The sequence below is a fragment of the Ruditapes philippinarum genome, unplaced genomic scaffold, assembly GCF_026571515.1.
Source record: "Ruditapes philippinarum isolate M1 unplaced genomic scaffold, ASM2657151v2 ctg4764_1_1_1_1, whole genome shotgun sequence".
Lineage (NCBI taxonomy): Eukaryota > Metazoa > Mollusca > Bivalvia > Venerida > Veneridae > Ruditapes > Ruditapes philippinarum.
Genome location: NW_026854818.1, coordinates 121,731 through 141,280, shown reverse-complemented (window position 1 = coordinate 141,280; position 19,550 = coordinate 121,731). Strand labels below are relative to the sequence as shown.

Sequence of the window (19,550 nt, the reverse complement as noted above, 5' to 3'; positions counted from 1 at the left end):
TTTTAAATTGAATGATTCGGCAATGTTTAACCAATCCAGTTTGGAACGAAATCCGCAAAAAAGGGTAACCAGAAGACCATCATATCCATGAGAGCCTATCGCGGGACTGTAAGTTGCAAGAAGAGGCAGGCACACCCGGTATTAACAGATATATGAATTAAATGATGTCATTTAGTTGACCTTTTATTTTTTGGGAAGCAGTTGAATTTAAACCTAGAAGTTTGTATTTTGTTAATAATTGTAACCATACATTTCGCTTTATGTTCTCCATAAATTACTTTTCAATCGCCATATATTGTTTCACATTTCCAGAAATGGGCGTCCGTGGCCGAGTGGTTAAGGTCGTTGACTTCAAAAAAACTTGCTCCCTACGCTTGTGGGTTCGAATCCCGACAGGGACTTTGGATTTCTTTCATGTGAGAAAAGCTATCCAGCTGGCTAACGGAACGTCGTTGGCAAAAAAAAATTTTATTTATTTTCATACCAATAAAATTGAAAAATTAAACCCTTTAAAAATTAATTTAGTAAAAAAAACGGGAAAAACCCCTTTTGTATTAAAATTTCTTTCAAATGGGGTAAAACCGAAACAGAAATTTTTCGTAGCGGTTTTATTTTATTTTTCGTTCAAAAAATTCGAGATCCTGTTTCTTGGGGAAAATTTAAAAGCCTCTCGCGAATGTTTTTTGAGATTTGACAGTAAAAAAATGGAAAAAAATAAATTTTGGGTTTTAGATTTTATATTGATTTTATTGAAAAAAAACACTCTTTTTTGCAATTTTTTTCCCCTTTTATTATTTTACCCCCTGGTGTTTATGTTTAAATGCAAAAACGTTAACAAAAAATACCAATTTAAAAATATTTTTTAAATCAGTTAATAACCCTTTTTTTGACGGAAAAAATTTTAAACACTATTTCTTTTTTTTGCATATATAACCAAAGCCGTCAGATGATGGTAATATCTAAAACGTTTGCATACATACGGTCATATAACCCGGAAAATATCTTTAAAAGGAATAATACCACTGCACAAATCCATTTAGCAAGGGGGTAAATACAGATACTTCATAAACTATCTGCTGCAGCCGTGAATGTAGCATTTTATAACGTTTGTAACGTCACGTTCCATTTGATAACTGTGACGTTTATATAGTTTTATATACATAGCTACTGTCAAATTTCTAATAAACCTGATTTCTTTCGAAAGAAAGGAAGTTTGCTGTATTATAAATTCTTTATAAATATTACTGACAGGTTATGTTACCGTATGGACAGTTGTTTGCAATATGAAGCATGTTTAAACCTTAGCGACTAGCGGCTCGGGTTATATCTCCGAACAGCTGTTTATATAGTGTCATATAACTTGTCAAATATTAATAATATAAACGTCATAATTATCCAATGAAAAACGACGTTACATCATAACTATGAAAGTGTGATCATGAAATACATTGCTTAACTTATTGCAATGGTACTGATGTTGAATACTTAGTTTTATTTTAATTCTTTTAGTAAAATGTTGAAAATTAAAACCTATTGTTTTATAAGTACAATATTTCAATTAAAAATTATAACAAAAATGAACAAATTAAATAGCAGTAGCAAACTGTAACATTAAATTAAAGACTTTTGTAAAACATGAGAATCGTCAGAATATTATACGTTGTCACTTGAATAAAATAAACACATTCATATAAGGTTTAAAAGTGTTTTTTCTTTCTTTTCTTTTACGTTTCTTATTGTTCTTGTATCACATGTAACCATTCATTAAGTTTTGACTGTTGTAAATTGAGAACAAAATGCTGATGCCGTTTGACAAGACAAAATTCTATTGCATTTCATGCTGCAAACATGGTTATATATCCGACATATTTGAAATGCCATGTTAGGAAATGTTTTTTTTCTGTTGCATAATAATAATAATAATAATAATAATAATAATGATAATAAATATTATTATTATTATTATTATTATTATTATTATTATTATTAATAATAATAATAATGATAATAATAATAATAATAACAATTATGATTATGATGATGATGATTCAAATTTAGGTGTTATAAGTGTTACAACTCATACCAGTCTGGTACCCATTCTTTACTTTGAAGGATATAACGGATGTTAAGATTCATAATGATGTCATATAAATTAGCATCACTTCTCTGGACTGTATTTTGTCTTTGCAAATGCTATACATAATGCGTTTCTTTTTTTTTCATAAGAAAAAAGGTCATGACAGATTGATCAATAAATCATCGACTCTCAAATACCATGGGTATATCTAAAGAACGATGTAATATCCAAGTGCTTTAACTATGTTACTTTATTATTCTGAACTATATCATGTTAAAACAATTGTGAACATAGCAATATCCGTGATCGTGGTGATAAAAATATATATTCTTGATAACACTTCGATTCTATGTCAAACAACACAATATATTAGTACACACACTTAAATCTCACATCTGTGTAAAAATAACACAGAAACAGCTCCTATCACAAGGTCGTGTCACTTTTAACTGCATACATTTTGTAAACGTATCTCATTTAAGTAGCTAAAGGTTTATCTAAAGGTACACACTACAAGGAAAAGAGGGGTAACTCTTCAGTATATATTGGAAGTATTTGCAGTATGGACTGAAGAGTTGTCTCCCTTCTAATATGTTTATGTCTCTTATAATTCTTGGAACATCTCTAGGAAACATTTCGGCATACTCTGTGCAACGTTCTCCAATTATTAAACGCTTTATGGGTTCTTAAAGCAGCACGCATCCGGAAAATGCTTATTTTTACGAAAAATTTGAAAATCAATTTAAAAGTATAATATTGTATAGTAACAAAAAGGAAGCAACTTTCACATTATTAATGACACTTACAACCCATGTTACTTACAAAACAAGTCAAAATGTGCAAACATTGCCCTTACTGCCTTGCTCACGCAGTAGAAATATACTTATTAAAATGAAAAAAATAGCAATTAGTCACTCATAATATGAAAATTATAACATGAATCTTGAATTACATGTATCACCTTTCCCTAAGATATTTGTTTTCTCAAGTTTGATTATATTGAAATATCTTGGCTCATCTTGAGGCATGTTGCTTTAAATTAGTATTTAAACATTATTCAACGCATGTTATACATTTCTAAATAATTAAATCTACGGATTTCTGAGATAAAATGCGCCTTTAACATAACTGTGTATACAGGGTTATTCAAGAATGGCCCAAAGTGTATATAATAATATCAAATAAAATCTAAAGTCGATTTCAAGTTGTAAACAGACATGCATATAATATGTGTAAATTGACATATATGGAAATACGTATTAGAATGTACAGTACAAACTATTATACGAATTTTACACAAAATAGTATAAGAATCTTGTACAGACAGAAAATATACATGTAATAGTAGCTCGAGTGTAACTGTTTTGAAAACTAATATTTTACATTTTACTAGCACATTTGTCTAGCAGCGTATGAAAATACACCTTCATCTACAGTGGCTGAATGACGTCATTTTGCGTGCAGTTCATCAATAGAAGGCGTGTGGGAATGTCCGGAATGACGTCATTTAAAACATGCGAATCGTCTTACACGGGGTGTAAGATTAAACTTTACAGCACCGGTGTTAACATTAAAACGTCCTGTTTAATGTGCAAGGAAGATTAAATCTTCATTTCAAATTGAAAACATATAAGTTAAATATATAAGTTCATATAAGTTAAATATATATGTTCACATGACATAATATATCTTAGCATGAAACAAACTTTACTTAAATAATATAAGTTAAGCATACATACAGCAAATATCCATTAAAGAACATCAATATAAAATCGTATAATTACTCGTTTGAAGGAAAACTTTCAATATTATGTACTTGACTCCAAATATCAAAATTCAAGCACTTTTTAAGCAACTTTGTTGCACATATATCATGTGTAAAAATGATAAAATATTTTTTTTCAACCCATGAATATTATCCATTTTGATGAAAACACATGTTAAGTACAGAATGATCATAAAGAGGAGACGAAACAGAAGAAACACAAGATATTAGATCTAGTTGTACTGGGTCAACGACTCTTGTGTATATCGCCAGAATTTGTTATATATATGTATGTGTGTATTTTAATTTTAAAAATAAATAAATTTATAACACTTTTTGCAATTAAGGTAGTCGATATTTTTAGCTTTTACTGAAAAACGTGTTGTGCTATTCATGAACTTATTATCACTCTATATTTGGTAGGTCAATGTTCAGATGCAAATATCTTACATCTAAATATCTTTACAAAGTTGAATATTTTGAAACAAACTTTATTTCACTCTAAATAAAAATAATCAATGGAATATAGTTCATATATATAAAATGGGGCTTTTAATATGTATCGCTTTTCGTAGGAAAGTCAAAAGAATACTGGAAGCTGAACATTTTCAAAAAGTAATTATTTGATGAGATAGCCTAATGACACGAGCAAAAATGCACAACAGTTCATATGCTGAATAATAAAATGGTTATTATGGCGTTGTACCGAAAGAGATTTAGAGAGGAAAGAAAGAGCAATAATATGAAAATGATAGATATAATGTGACTGATGCGAAAAGGAGCAATCCTTGCGATGCAGAAGGACTATAGTAGAATACGAACAATAGTAGTAAAGCGGGATGAATATACTAAACATAGTATATATCATGAGTTGTGGTAAACACATTATCAATATGCATGTAATAACATACAATTCTACAGTACCATATTAACTCACATCCTACACACACGCATGCGCCCTAGCACAAACATTCACATGAGCATTTACATACAATCGTATGCATATTCTTTAATTTAACATGCTGAAACGGTAAAGAAACATGTACACAATTCAAGATATTCACACGCCCGCGCATTTTCGCACACATTCATTTAATATTACATATGCATACTTTAAATTGGACATGCCGAAACTGTATCTGTGCATGTTTTAAACATAATCTATTTACAAAAGTTTTTAGATAGTTACATCTTAAAATGGTCACCAAAAAGCAACAAAAAATCTTTGTTGTTACAAATGAGCATCATATTAGACTATAATTGCATTCAAATTATTATATCAAAAATGCCTCTGGAAAGAAAGACATTGAAAATGATGTTCAAAACAGCGTTATTACTTTCACTGTTCAAATAACACATCTTTATTTCATACATGATAAACAAACAATATAACATCATTCTTTGGAAATTTTTAAGAAACAAATAGTTTCTATTTATACTACTGAAAAATACAGTGCCAAACAGCTGTTTCAATATGAAAAATTTGAACGCTCATGGGAAATGTTTAAAAATTTAGTAAGTTAGTGAGACTATGTAATTATTGATATTTTTAAGTAGTAGACACCCTTTGTTTAATTATTAATATTATTAAGACACTCTACTTACCTGACAGACCTTCCATCAGTGACCTCTACTAATATTTAGAGAATATTAATAACTTGGAAGTAAATCCTCCAAGTTTACACCAACAAACTTTTCTTTTTTACTTTTTAGAGAAGACTTATATAGGTAAATGAAAACATTTTCCTCTGAATTAGATGAATTCTAACCTCAAACTTGTTTTTGCCTTTCCCATATACTTGTTGCTTTATTAAATTCAATAACTTACATGAATATGCAACATTGCTGTGTAGTAATATCTTTAGTATTTTGTTTTAAAACGAGGTTATTTTTACTTTGTCTTTTTTTGTAGATATAATTCGAATATAAAAGAAAATGTAAATTCAGCAATAGACTACTTTACAAATTCACAAAAACCCCATTTTAGCTATTAATAATTATTTTAGCATATCAATACTGTATCTATTTAGTTAAAGTGACATTATGCCCATCCAAAGCAAATAGTGAATAAACAGTGAAAGTTGAAATACATTTTTGCCATGATTCGTCTCAGTTTTTCAATATATTCCATAACTCTTATGGCTCAAGGAACATTTTGGAAATATATGTAGAGGGAAAAATTATACTTAATAAAAGTATGGGGCAGTCTTTATGTTTTAGGCAGATATATATTTTATCCAAAACTTTTTCTTATATCAACTGTTGTCAAGCACCATTATTATTGTCAATAATGAAATTTATAGTCAATAAAACTCAACTTGACTTTGAAAAAAATGAGCTTAATGTCACTTAAATGTTTTAAATATAATATGATGATATATGCCATGAATTGATAATGTAAGGTACAGTAGGGGATGGCTCTCCGACCCCACTGCACCAATTACGGGGAAAATAAATGGGCAACCTATGTTGCTGAAAAATTAAAAAAAAAAAAAAACAATATAACATCATCAACATGTCATACATATGAAATGACATCTTAACCAGCGTTACATGTCCGATATAAATATATCATCATCAATAATGGCGGTTAACAACTTATGCAAAATGACATTATAGCTATTTTAAATATAACGGATGACCGTAGCAGATGCATTTGCTGTCAAAATGGCTTTTACTGTATATATGTATGTATCAACAAAAGTTGAGATTACACTAGAATCAATTACACTAGAATAACAATTCAGTTATAAAGAGTCCATCCCTTTGAAACGCCTTTGTAGGCGCTAATTTATGTCTCTTTTTTTCTCCAAGAAGGAAACATGCAGTGGAAACCTATTTATCCACGCTTCCATAACCTGTTCCAATGTTGTGCATTCACCATATGCTTCTTGGTCATTTCTAAATATGTCTTTTTCTATTTTGACCTCATGCTTTTCTGTGTCACCTGAAAATTATAATCAAACATAAAATATACAACTTTTCTAGAAAGAATTCATGGACAACAAAGGTCAAAATCAATCACCTGTAAAAACTTTTATATATACTCAATGACATTTATAACCCGACACTTATATATTTCTGTATAAATTGGTAATGTGTAGACGGATTTTGTTCAAATTTAGACCATGCTAATTTCAACATATCATACTCACAATTTAAAATTATATTTACAATTCATCGATAAGAAAAAAGAGAAAATAACATAACAAATATGCTCCTGCAAAATGAAAAAGCATATAATGGCTGTAAATATCGTAACAAAATGAAAAGTCTCTGAACCCCACTAAATCTGTATGTAAATCAGTTCTATTAGATTGTGTGTCCTCCCAACTGGCTGTAAGTAACAACGTAAACACCTCTGTCACATATTTCTCCATTCCTGAACAAGGGCTCGGTCGAGTTCAAGCAAATTGCGAGGGACTTCTGGTTGCTTCATCACACGCCTGTTCAATTCAGCCCACAAGTGTGATGTTTAGATCTGGCGACTCGGAAGGCAGGAGTTGCTGGAACTCGAGCAAGCCTTTATTCAGGAATGGAGAAATATTCCCCATGCTTTCATGAGAAACTATGTTTTTTGCCATGAGACATGTTGTTATAGCCATGGGAGGACACACAAACTATTAGAACAGGTTAACATACTGATTTACTTGGATTTAGAGAATTTCATTTTGTTACGATATTTACAGCCGTTCTGTGATTTTTTTATTTTACGGAAGCGTTTTGTTTTCTTATTTTCTTTTTTTTTTCTTATCGATTATTTGTAAATATAATTCTAATTAGTAAGTATGATATGTTGAACTTTGTACAAAATCCATTCTGAAATAACCAATTTATATTGAAAAATGTAAGTGTCGGGTTATAAATGCCTCTGAGTGTATATGAGTCAGCATAATAATAAAACTGGCATTTCATTCCATTCAATTAGATGACTATTATATTCTTCTCATTTCCATTCTGGTGACAGTTTGACATTAAACTTCACAATAACCATATTCCAATAATATTGTTAATGTATTTTCAACATTTCTACCACAGGATGTTTCAATAGAAATCATAATTGGATCCATATTCAACACTTTTGCCTCGTTTTTAAGTCCAAAAGGTTCATATCAGATTAAGTAACAAAGCAAAATAAAGAGGACATTTGACATCTTTGTCAATTATACTGGTTCTATTGGACTCTTGCACAGCTACAAAACTCACACCAGACTCATCTAGTGTATCGTGCAATATTTTTGTGACAGCTATGTACTCGTCCAATAGAATTCAGTATTGCACAAAAATGTGATCAACCATTTGACACATGAACACATAACACGAGACGATGATGCATGGGTGAGTTGTTAACAAGTGTCAGACATATGATCCTATATAACGTTTTTTCATATAGAAGATAGTAAAATATTCTAGAACAAACATTATCATTCATTATAATTATCTATGTTCATTCTTACCTACCCAGAATTTTATCAAAATGGTTGCAATCAAAAGTATATAAATTAATCGAATAATACATTCTTTTGTTTACGTTAATATTAAAAGAAAATGGAAATTTGCCCATTGCATACTTAATCAATTCATTGTTTGTCGCAAATACAATTACATTGTAAAATCAAATTGTTATATGTTTGTGCAACTATACAAAATTACCATTGAACTCAAGAAGCATACGTTTGACCTCATCAATGTTTGACAGATATCTAAGCGGAAGACTAATGGGGTTTCCTCCAATTTCTGTTGTAAATTCTATATTTACCACCTCTTCTGTAAAAAAGGCAATGTCAAATTCAGTAATTTTGACATGCTTTTTTGGATGAGGTGCCTCTAGTTTTACGTGTTTGTTAACGTACTTAGATAAGCTTTCAATAGAGATGTATTCTGTCCTTTTCTCCCAATAGGAAAGACAATGCTTACAGTCCTTGGAACATTCTTCTTTCTCTGACCTAGCTTTTAATCCTTGAATAACACACTGTGTAAATAAACTGCCTTTGTCAGTAAAAACTGCCTTTTGACCCTCACTGCATGCGTTTATCTGAATGAATTCTTTAATGTTATCTTTAAATTCCACCATTGGAGGAAAACATCGGTCAAGAAAGAGAATTACTTTTTTGTTCAATTTGTCTATCTCTTTTTGAAAGTCCCCCAATGATATCAACTCTGATGATTTTCCAAGCTGAAACATGTTTTTGTCGGAACAACCTTTTAGTGCTTCCCCGTTGGCTCCATGGCACGAGAAGTATACCAATAACGTATCAATATTTTCATCTTTAGCAAAGTGTGCAATATGCTCCTTGATTTTCGTCCATGTTGGCGTTTCTTCCTTTTTGTTTTCTGTCTTTGTATTGTCCGGTACAACTGTCTTCACGTTACACTTACTATAGTAAATTATTGTAAATGTATAACCATTTATTTTAATCCAAATGACAAAATTGATTTAATAGAATTCCGTTCCTTTTTCCATTTCCTTTAATTGTTATTTATCATAAAAAGCAGTCTGGTTATTACAGAAGAAACATTAACTTTAATTTCGACGAAATAGTATATAACAATTATTAATTTGTTTATCCCTTAACAAATAGTGGATAGATAGACATAGAGAAAAATTAACAAAGCTATTAAACAGATCTCACAAGTTTAGAGGTTTAAACTGTAAATACTAGATTACCTTATACCAATAATACGTGGTGCCTTTGAGGTAACTACTCTCTCTAACTCTAGTATTTCTCTCTTCATGGCTGCTGCTTTCTCCGGATTTTCATCATCGCCAGCAACAAGTAATGCTCCCCAATTACTGCCTTTGATAGCGAAAAAAGAAATTGTATAAGATATATCATGGCTTATCACAAGTTTCAAAAGAAGAACCTAGAGAATACCAAGAATAATCATAGCATATAGAGCAGATGTAGTATATACTGAATGATGTTCATATAATACACAAAATGCATGTTTTGCTTGGGTCCTCTAAATGCTTTTCAAACCAATACGTTATTTTTCTCGTAGCGGGTTAAAAATTAATGTGCAATACCATCTTTTTATGATAAAGTAATCAAAGACTGTTATTACACATTGATTAGATAGTTTTGTTGGTCGCTTGATGTATAAATGTTCAATGATTTCAACAAAAGTGTCAATAATAATTATATTTTGCCGTCAGTTAAAGTTAATCTAAAAGAAAACAAAATAATATCATTTAAAATGAATATATACAAGAAACGCCGCCTTGGGACGAAACCAGGTTTTAAACGACACGTTTTAATGTGACCTTCATCATAGCCACCTGAGTAGTAATCCTGGGTAGCGTCTTGGTATAAGCTACCCACGTTTACTGTGAATAGGCCAATCATTACAATAACCGATTTTGTTTAAAATCTGGTTAAAATTTTGCATTTCCGTCACGTCCTTACAATTTTCATTTATGATCGTACATAAATCGGTGTAAAAGATAAATTAGACGTTTAAAATGCGATTTGCAGGGTGAAAAGGCGACATTTTTAGAATTTAATCATTCAAGCACTTTGTTCGGTATATACCGTAATGTGGTGTATAATGTCGTGCTCCAACACCTTTTTAGCGCTTCGCTCATACTTAACATAATATACTACATTAAGTGTCAATAAAGAGAAATAACACTGTAATCTCAATTATACAAAATGTTTGCTAACATAATCTAGCAAGCAACCTACAATATAATTTTGTGCATTGAAACAGTCACAACGACCCTATGAAGCTCATAAGTAATCCGAATTGAGACGTTCAAGTACTGTAGGAATAATTTACATGTTTAATTAAAATTTCATTCAAGAATCTAGTAATAGACCTGACACCAATTTTCTGTTTTAAGTAACAGTGGCATTTTCTTGCTTATCATGAACCAAACAGAGATCACAAACCAAAGCTTTACAAAAGCTTTCCATACACCAAGTTTCATTGAAATATCCCGGTCCAAACTCTAGTTATTGACCGGAAACCGATTTTACTATTTTAAGTAACAGTGACTTTGATCATACGGGATTTTAAAAGCTATCCAAAACAAGGTCTTTACATAAGCTTTCTATACGTAAAATTACATTGAAATATCTCATTCTAAACTGAAGTTATTAACCTTAAACTGGTTTTCTATTTTAGTACCGATGACCTTGACAATGACCCAGATGGCCAAAAAGCAATCGTAAGGAAGGTCTTTTCATCACCTTGCTATATACCCTTAGATTCATTGAAGTATGTCATTGAAACTTTGATTATTAACCGGAAACTGACTTTATTAGTAACAATGACCTTGAGATTTAAGGGACCCAAACGTTATCCAAAATCAAGGTTTTTACATAAGCTTGCTTTACACCAAGTTTAATTAAAATATCTCATTTCTTAACCCAGTTATTGAAAATGACAGAATTTTTCGACTGTATGATACCCAAAAAGAGGCAGATGAGCTTGCAGGTGGGCATGAAGCTAGATGGTCCCCGCTGAATAACTATAATGAAGTTTAGTTAGATGTAGGTTAAGTGGTTAAGTGATTAAGGTCGTTGACTTAAAAACACTTGCCCCTCACCGCTGTGGTTTCGAATCCCGACAGGGACTTTGGATTCTTTCATGTGAGGAAGCTATCAAGTTAGCTTACGTAACGTCGATGGTTCTACTCAGGTGCCCGTTCGTACCTGAAATAATGCACGGAAGGGCACCTGATGTCTTCCTCCACCAGTAAAGCTGGAACGTCGCGATATGACCTATACTGTGTTGATGTGATGTAACACCCCCCCCCCCCAAAAAAAAAAAATAAATAAATAAAAGGAAATCGCTCCCTTGACCAATCCATCGCATCCAAACAATGTATCAGACAAACACCCTGGCTAAGTTAGTGTGTTAAAAAGGTTATTTCTATATTTGGACAGTGTGACCTAGTTTTTGACCGGAGACAACCCATATTCGAACTTTACCTAGAAGTCATCAAAACAACCTTCCTGACCGATTTCCAGGAAATTTAGATCAAAACTGCAGCCACTAGAGTGTTAACAAGCTTTTTCTATTTTTAGCTTCTGTTACCTAGTTTTTGGCGGGAGATGACTTATATTCGAACTTGACCTAGACATCATCATAACAATCTTCCTGTGATAAATTTCCAGAATATTTGAATACAAACAGCAGTCGCAAGAGTGTTAACAATCTTTATTTTTCCTATTTTAAGCTCATGTTACATAGTTTTTGACCGAAGACGACCCATCTTCGAACTTGACCTAGAAATCATCATTACCAAACTTCCTGAGATAAATTTCCAGAATATTTGGATAAAAGCTGCAGCCACTAAATTGTTGACACTATATTTATATTTTAGCTCATATGACCTAGTTTTTGACCGGAGATGGCACATCTTTAAACTTGAACTAGAAATCATCAAAACAACATTCCTAACAAATTTCCAAAATATTTTGATCAAAACTGCAGCCACTAGAGTGTTGACAAGCTTTTTCTATTTTTAGCTCCTATGACTTAGCTTTTGACCCGAGATATCCCATCTTCGAACTCGACCTGTATTTCATTTAGACCAACATTCTGAAGTTTGATGATTATCCAATCAAAACTGTAACTCTTAGACTGTTAGCCCAATTGTTGACGACGAACGATGCACAACGACGGACGCCAGACATAGCCCAATGACTATACCTCACCTTGACCACTTTGTGGTCAGGTGAGCTAAAAAAACACATAAAACAATACAGAACCATAATTCAGACAAAACATATCAAATGATTAAACCACGAAAATATGCGCCAGGGATCTTGATGAGAAAGATTATGTCAAAGTTGTATAAAAATCTCTTGAGAAAAGAAGGACCTCAGAATTGCCACCCCTGTTTATCTCTGCGTGACCTTAAGAGGCGACTTATTTTGTTTATTACTTGGATGTGTTCATCTCCATCAAGTGAGATGATTTTTAACACTTGTGTTGCAGTCAGTCTGCCACACCAGGGGCTAGATAAAATCATCTTTCCAGTTTCGGTGTCACATGACCTTAATTGGAGTTGGTGCGCCGCAAAACCAAACAGACAAATAATGCCTGACATCAATATTTTCCTTGGAAAATACTTCTTCATTAAAATTGTGTTTGTTTTGATTGATTTAAGCCAGGCCAACACTGTAAATGTCATAAAGTGCCTTTCAAGCTTTTATGATTGAAGAAAGACTCAGATGTTCCTTCATCCAGTATGTTTTACACGAGCACCGGGGTAGAACAACCGACCTCCATTATCTAGCTGTATAGTTTAACTGAATAAAAACAATGAAGTCAAACGGGTTATGGACCCACTGAGGTGAGTGGTAACTGATTTGAAGTTAGTGACCTTAACCACACAGCAACGGACCCTCCCTCCCTTTTTAAAGACAACAGACAGTAGGACAAAATTGTTCCGTTACAGTGATTGAAAACAGTCGGTCTGTTTTTAACAGAAATATTTTTATTTGTAAATTTGCCTACATGAGCGATTTAAATATATGACAAAAAATAATACACTAAAAATATATTAATATGTACATGTACTCGAATAATCATACCTATCTTGGATTTCAATGTCGCACCACAATAACATGTTACTGGGTATAGAATACTATTTTTCTCGCAAGCAATACATACTTCTATCTTCTGTTTGCAGTTGGCATAGTGACCGGTCAACGAAGAATTTTTAGCTGAAAATGCAATTGTTTATATGAGACAGCAAGTGTTTGTTTAAAACTACAGCGAATTGATATTTGGTCTTCGTAATTATAGATGTCAAATGGGCAGACAGCTGTTCAGGCGCCGACAGCTGTACCAGTATATACATGTCGGCGCAGGGAAAACAATTGACGTACGGTAAGTATTCATCTTTTTTAACATATCCAAACTGTGTTCGAGTAAATCAATGTTATGGATTCATAGTAAACATCCAAAGGAGCATGCTTACACATTTCTGACCTTGTGCAAGCTTTACTTCACGTGCATTTTGACTGAAAATAACCACACTATCCGATGAGATGCGGTAGTTTTAGTTTAAAGTCACACAAACTTATATTTTCTCATAATAATTCATCATCTTTTTCATACGATTCGTAAACGTCAACATTTTGTCATTAAATATTCCAAACCATACCTTCAAAAAGCTTTTCTGTTAAAGTTATAATGTATTAAAGTTTAAGTGTCATCAAAATTTTAGTTACGTCATCAGCTGTTCGCCTCTTTTTAATGTTTTCTCAAGCTACCTGCTTCTCAAAGTGGTGAACATTTCTATGTAATTCAGTATAATAAAAATTCCTTAATGTGTGTAGGAGATATGCTCTGGAATTTCATCAACTTTAGTGACCATGACCTGGCATATATTGACTTAAATTACAAGTGTCACAGATGGTCTCATGATAATGTACATGTGTGTTACACTTTCTCAATAATTGATGGAGTAATCCCTTTACACATTTTTTTTTATTTTGGCCCATATATCGATGGCTGAACGCAACACTGGTCTAACTTGATTTTTACAAAATTTTATGGAGGCTATAAAAGCTTAATTAATTCTATACATTGGAAATTTTTATTATTATTTTTAGTTTTTTATATCCATATAAATTAAAATTTTAGTTTAAAGGAGTTTCATAAATTAATATTGTTAAATAAAAAAGATATTTGCAAAGATATGAGTTAGATCACTTTTCCACTTATAAATCACCAAATTTCAATGATAAATTTTCAGCAAAGCTTGTCTAACTCGACTTAGCCCAATGTGACATTTACAAAGTGGGTTCAATGAGGCCAAAAGAATAATCAATAATTGCTATGTTTGAAAAAATAGGATGATATTATAAAAAAGCTGTAACTTTAACCGTATTTTAGTATGTTTTTAAAAGAAAACTTTTCTATGGAAACCGACATGTTGATTTATACAAAATTGACAATTATTTGCATATCATACTAGAAATCAGACATTCTAAAAAGTCATTGTTTTATCACATAAAAATATTTAAGAAAAAATCTAATTATAAAGTTTCAAAATAAATGTTTTGCAGACATGTTGATTAGATTTTTTATATAAAGCATTATTCAATGTAACATTAAACACTGAAGCACATACTCATAACTGAAAAATTGAAGAATGTATCATCTAATGCTCGCAACTTTAAAAACACATGCAATTTTATTCAAAATGAACCTTATTTTTTCCCATTGGATTTTCATTTATATTTTCAAGTTTATATATGTAGTCAGAATGTCAAGTAAAATGTTAACTTTAGGAACAATTGCATAAACCTAAGGTTATCTCTCCAAGTTGCCAAAGAAAAAACTTTGTCTCTCTTTGTAATTTAACGCCGGACGAAAGGCGATCACAAAAGCTCACAATATCACTTTGTGACAGGTGAGCTAAAAAGTATATGATATTATTTTGAACTTACTAGATCTACCTTTTAACTTACTAGATCTATCTATCTTAAACGTCTGTTATTTGTATCTCAATTGTGATGAAAGCAATATTAAAGCAATATTAATTTATTTTTAAAAACATTGGTCCTAAAACCTTATACACTACATTTTGTAACAGTAATTGATTAAGTAAAAATAACATTTTGCGCTTTTTGATGTCTTCAATTTGCTGTTCTATGACATTGTTCGGACACATTAATAAAAGGTGATGCTAAGTAGATCAAACTTGACTAAGGGTGTTGTATTTAAAACAAAAATACAAAATTTCTTATCGTATACAAACTAATTTTCGAAAAAGCTTATTAAGTCTATAATTATACACGATCAGAATAAAAATAATTGGTTATTAAGATAGTGAATGCTGACATATAAATGATTCGTAAAGCAATAAATTCTTATAGGGCATTATCCAGCAAAAAGTGAATCATAAGATGACCTGTTTTTCTTATATATCAATAATAAGTTAGTATTCGAAGTTAGATTTTAGAACCTAAAATAGTTTTGAAACTATTAAAGTTAAAATCTCTGAGTATAAAGGACATAATTCTGTTACGTAATAGATATATTTTTATATTATGGCATTTTGTTTAGATGTCTCATTCTCATTGTTAGGATTAGTGTGCATAACTGTATAAATTTCTAAGAAAAGTCAACCTAACAAAAAGTTTATCCAGATAAACGTGATATACAACAGAAGCAAAATATGACAAAACTAACTTTAGTAGTATGTATATAGCAAACAACTACATTAAGTTTGAATGGATTAGCTTGGATATTTCTGAGAAGATAAACGGTTTAAAGATTAACCAGCGTCAATGCCAACGAGAGGGTCCTAACAATAGCTCCACGTTTTTTGTCTCAAGATAATTCATTCAATTTGATTATATGATATTGTAATTTTGAAATATTATAACAATGCAATTTGTAATTAATTTAATAGAGTGTGTTTATTTATATATTTATAAGATAACGATTGTTAACGGCGTGTTATGTTTAAACGTTTATTTTTTTTTCTATTTCCCGAAAGTTTTGATTTCCACAATTTATTCAGAAGCCGATTACCTTAACCCTTTTTTGTTTTTGTTGCCTTTTCGTATTCAATTGACTAGGGGTGATTAATCATTGTGTATGGAAGCCAAATACTTACTTGATCACATTTTTGCTACTTTGATATTTAATATTCAAATACAACAACATCTTTATTTTAGTAATAAGCAGCTAACACGGCCTTCAAACATTATTTATGCATCTTTAAACTCGGGTTGTTAAACAAAATCGTTTCTGAGACATAATAAGCCTTTGCAAAATAACTTACTGATTGGATTTATGATACAATGATGACATGATTCCTCTTGACTTTCATATATATCAATATCTTCTTTCCACAGTATTTTCTGAAACAAAAGTTGATATTTCAATAACAAAAACTAGTATTAAATTAATTCATGGTAAATTAACCTACAATCCTGCAATAAAAACAATATAGAATTTCTGTTTTATCCTTTTAAAACTTTACGACCTGATTAAATTAAACATCCTTTGGAATATTTTTTTTATTGTCATGGGAATGTTTAATATCAGTTTTTTTAAGGTTAATAGGGTAATAATACATGCTACATATTTAAGTTTTAGACATTATAGTTTCACACTATGTGTTTTCCTATATACGTATCTATCAGTCAAATTATCCCTGGGCTGAGGCTAATTTTGAGCTCAAGAAGTCCAAAACCTTTTTTCAGCACTTTGTCTCATTATAAGAAATATTTCTGCTTGAAAGGTTTGTTTTTCTATTGAAACAAAAGATACAGAGCGAACAGGTATTTTCAACCCATAAATATTTCCCCTGTACAGAATTAACACAGGCGACACTTAAATCGAAAGAACCAAGATCACAATAATATAGTATTTCTTGAAGTTTTAAATTTACGCCACAATTAAAAAAAATCCTGCAAAAGTCTACTAAGTCATAGTTGTAATGCAAATAATTAATAAGAATTAAAGCCCTTATGTTTAGTTTTCAGATATGAGCTAAGTCCAAAGCATCCAATGAAAGTTCTTTTTTGCATGCAGTGTTTTAAAGTACACACAAAAATGACCTGTCAAAAACATTTTCACTATCACTTTACATAAGAACTTCTTTAGTGTAACATGTCATTGATAAAGCCTTTGCATCAAATTCTTTAAGGTAAGTATAAAACTGTTCAAAACACAAATGGTTTAAAAACGTACTAGTAATTGTTCAATGACATTTGTTTCAAAATCTCCAATAGTCCATTTAAATTCCTTCAAACACTTCTTGGACATTTCATACAGCTTTTTCGTTATTTCTTTATCGTTCCAAACTTTTGTCTGCAAAAAGGTGATACAAGCATACAATTATATACATATAACTTGTTATAAATCGTTTCAATTACTTGCGTGGATCATTCGAAACGCATACCTCCTTAATGCACTCCTTATGTGCTTTGCTCGAAATCACAGTAACTGTTTTCGATAGTACTATTCTGCGCATAAAATTGAGAAAATCATAGTAGATAGTTCAATGTCCTGTCATTTCGATGATCTTTTTTTCTCATTTATCTTGAGGTGTGTGTTGTGTAGGCGTGACATTAAAAAAATAAAAATGAATAAATAATAATACGTGTGTATAAGGAAATTGAAAAAAAACAAAACAAGTCTTTTGCCTCACTTTAGGTTAATGGCGTACACAAAAATGGTTTTCATAATTTTTGTTTTATTCAAATATTCAATTTGTTCATGTTAATGGTAATCAAAGCAATACAAAATCAATTCTTCATTTAAAATAGTGAAAATCAAATATAAAAATAAAGTTCAATGTCTTATAGTTCTTTCAATAGTCGTTCATTCATTACAGATTACTTAATAATTAATTATTAGCATTTTCATTTCGCCTCTTTTACAACATAAAATGATATTTAAATCAATTTAATTTCATACATACATATAACCACAATCAACATTTGCAGATACAGCTAAAAACTTACAAAGACATATAAATACCATAGAAACGTTTTGCAATAATAGTGGACTACAATTAAACACCGATAAATCTAAAATCATGGTTTTTCGAAAAAGTGGTCCATTGTGTAACTACGAACGCTGGTATTTTAATGGCATCAAATTAGAAGTGGTACAGCAGGGTAAACGTTTCAGTTTACACGCAAAACGCACGCTCCGGAAAAAAAGGCACGCATGTTACACGCTTTACGAACGAACGTTACGAAACGAAATACACAGACGCATGCAAAACGATTTACGCTAAGCGAAATACGCTAAACGATATACGCACGCTAAAACTAATACAAAATAGAAAACGTTTCTTAACGTTTAATTAAATATCCTTATCATGTAAGTTTTTAACAACTTTAGCTAGATCGTTTAGCGATTTGATAAAATGATAGCTAGACAATCATGTATTTTAAACGGGCTTATGATAGACCTGTAATGCACTCAACCTGGCACTAAATTATGTTTAAATTTGTAGTGCAGTCTCCACTAATGATTTTTGAAATTATAAGCTACCATGCGCTAATATTAAAGAATAATTTAACATAATAATTTTTACATGTATGTATTTATTCTCTTTTTTTGTTATCAAAAAATTGAATACCATAAAAAAACATTGATTAAAAAATGTTTTACATAAAACATAAAATGTTTTACTTATTAAACAATAAGAAGTGTGAAAAATATTGAATAAAGCTAATTTATTTTAATTATTATGAAAACTGGTTTATTAATTAGAACCTTTATTTTATGTATTTTATACTATGTAACAATTACATTGGTGATGTGTCCACACAAGCCTTATGAAATTTAATGAATAAGAGTATAATATTAAGAATAAACTTTTATTTTATGCCCGAAACTGTAACTGAGAAAAAAATGAGGAAAATGAAGAAACCTATCAACCTCATGCACCTCAATAAGTGCCAGGAGGGGAGGAATGTGGGACTTCAATAATTTGTGAATCATGTGTAAACTGTAAAGTATATGAATTTACCAAAAGAGCGGCGCATTAGAATATATGTTTCATAGCAGTTTAAATTGAAATTTATTGACTTTATAATATATGCACTTAATATGTTTTAATATGCTATATTATTATTAAGCAACATTAAATGTCTAATACCTTCCTTTTTTGTTACTGTCACAAGTTAAAAAATAGGTGCTGCCATACTAGGACTTGAACCCGGGTCCCTCGGAATACCATTCAGCAGCTCAACCGACTGATATATATTGTAT

General features: G+C 30.9%; 2 protein-coding genes across 2 annotated transcripts in view; both read right to left on the bottom strand.

The window, feature by feature from the left end:
- Positions 1-2,338: 2,338 nt before the first annotated feature.
- LOC132741159 (uncharacterized) lies at positions 2,339-16,711 on the bottom strand. Its single transcript, XM_060729255.1, has 5 exons — positions 16,600-16,711; positions 13,391-13,522; positions 9,511-9,640; positions 8,496-9,220; positions 2,339-6,789 (listed from the first exon to the last, which is right to left on the bottom strand). The coding sequence occupies exons 3-5, from the start codon at positions 9,576-9,578 to the stop codon at positions 6,629-6,631; spliced, it is 954 nt and encodes a 317-aa protein (XP_060585238.1). The 5' UTR covers positions 9,579-9,640; positions 13,391-13,522; positions 16,600-16,711; the 3' UTR covers positions 2,339-6,628.
- A 767-nt stretch (positions 16,712-17,478) lies between these two features.
- LOC132741158 (uncharacterized) overlaps positions 17,479-19,550 on the bottom strand; it is a 29,363-nt gene continuing 27,291 nt past the window's right edge. The window contains exon 11 of the mRNA XM_060729254.1: positions 17,479-17,633. Coding sequence (XP_060585237.1) covers positions 17,502-17,633 — 132 coding nt within the window. The 3' untranslated portion in view covers positions 17,479-17,501. The remainder of the gene's footprint in view (positions 17,634-19,550) is intronic.

Coding starts and splice junctions, on each gene's coding strand:
- LOC132741159 (XM_060729255.1), bottom strand. CDS start 9,578: ATGAAGAGAGAAATACTAGAGTTAGAGAGAGTAGTTACCTCAAAGGCA. Junction 9,221..9,510: donor CCACGTATTATTGGTATAAG/GTAATCTAGTAT, acceptor AATTTACTATAG/TAAGTGTAACGTGAAGACAG. Junction 6,790..8,495: donor TATGCTTCTTGAGTTCAATG/GTAATTTTGTAT, acceptor TATAATTTTCAG/GTGACACAGAAAAGCATGAG.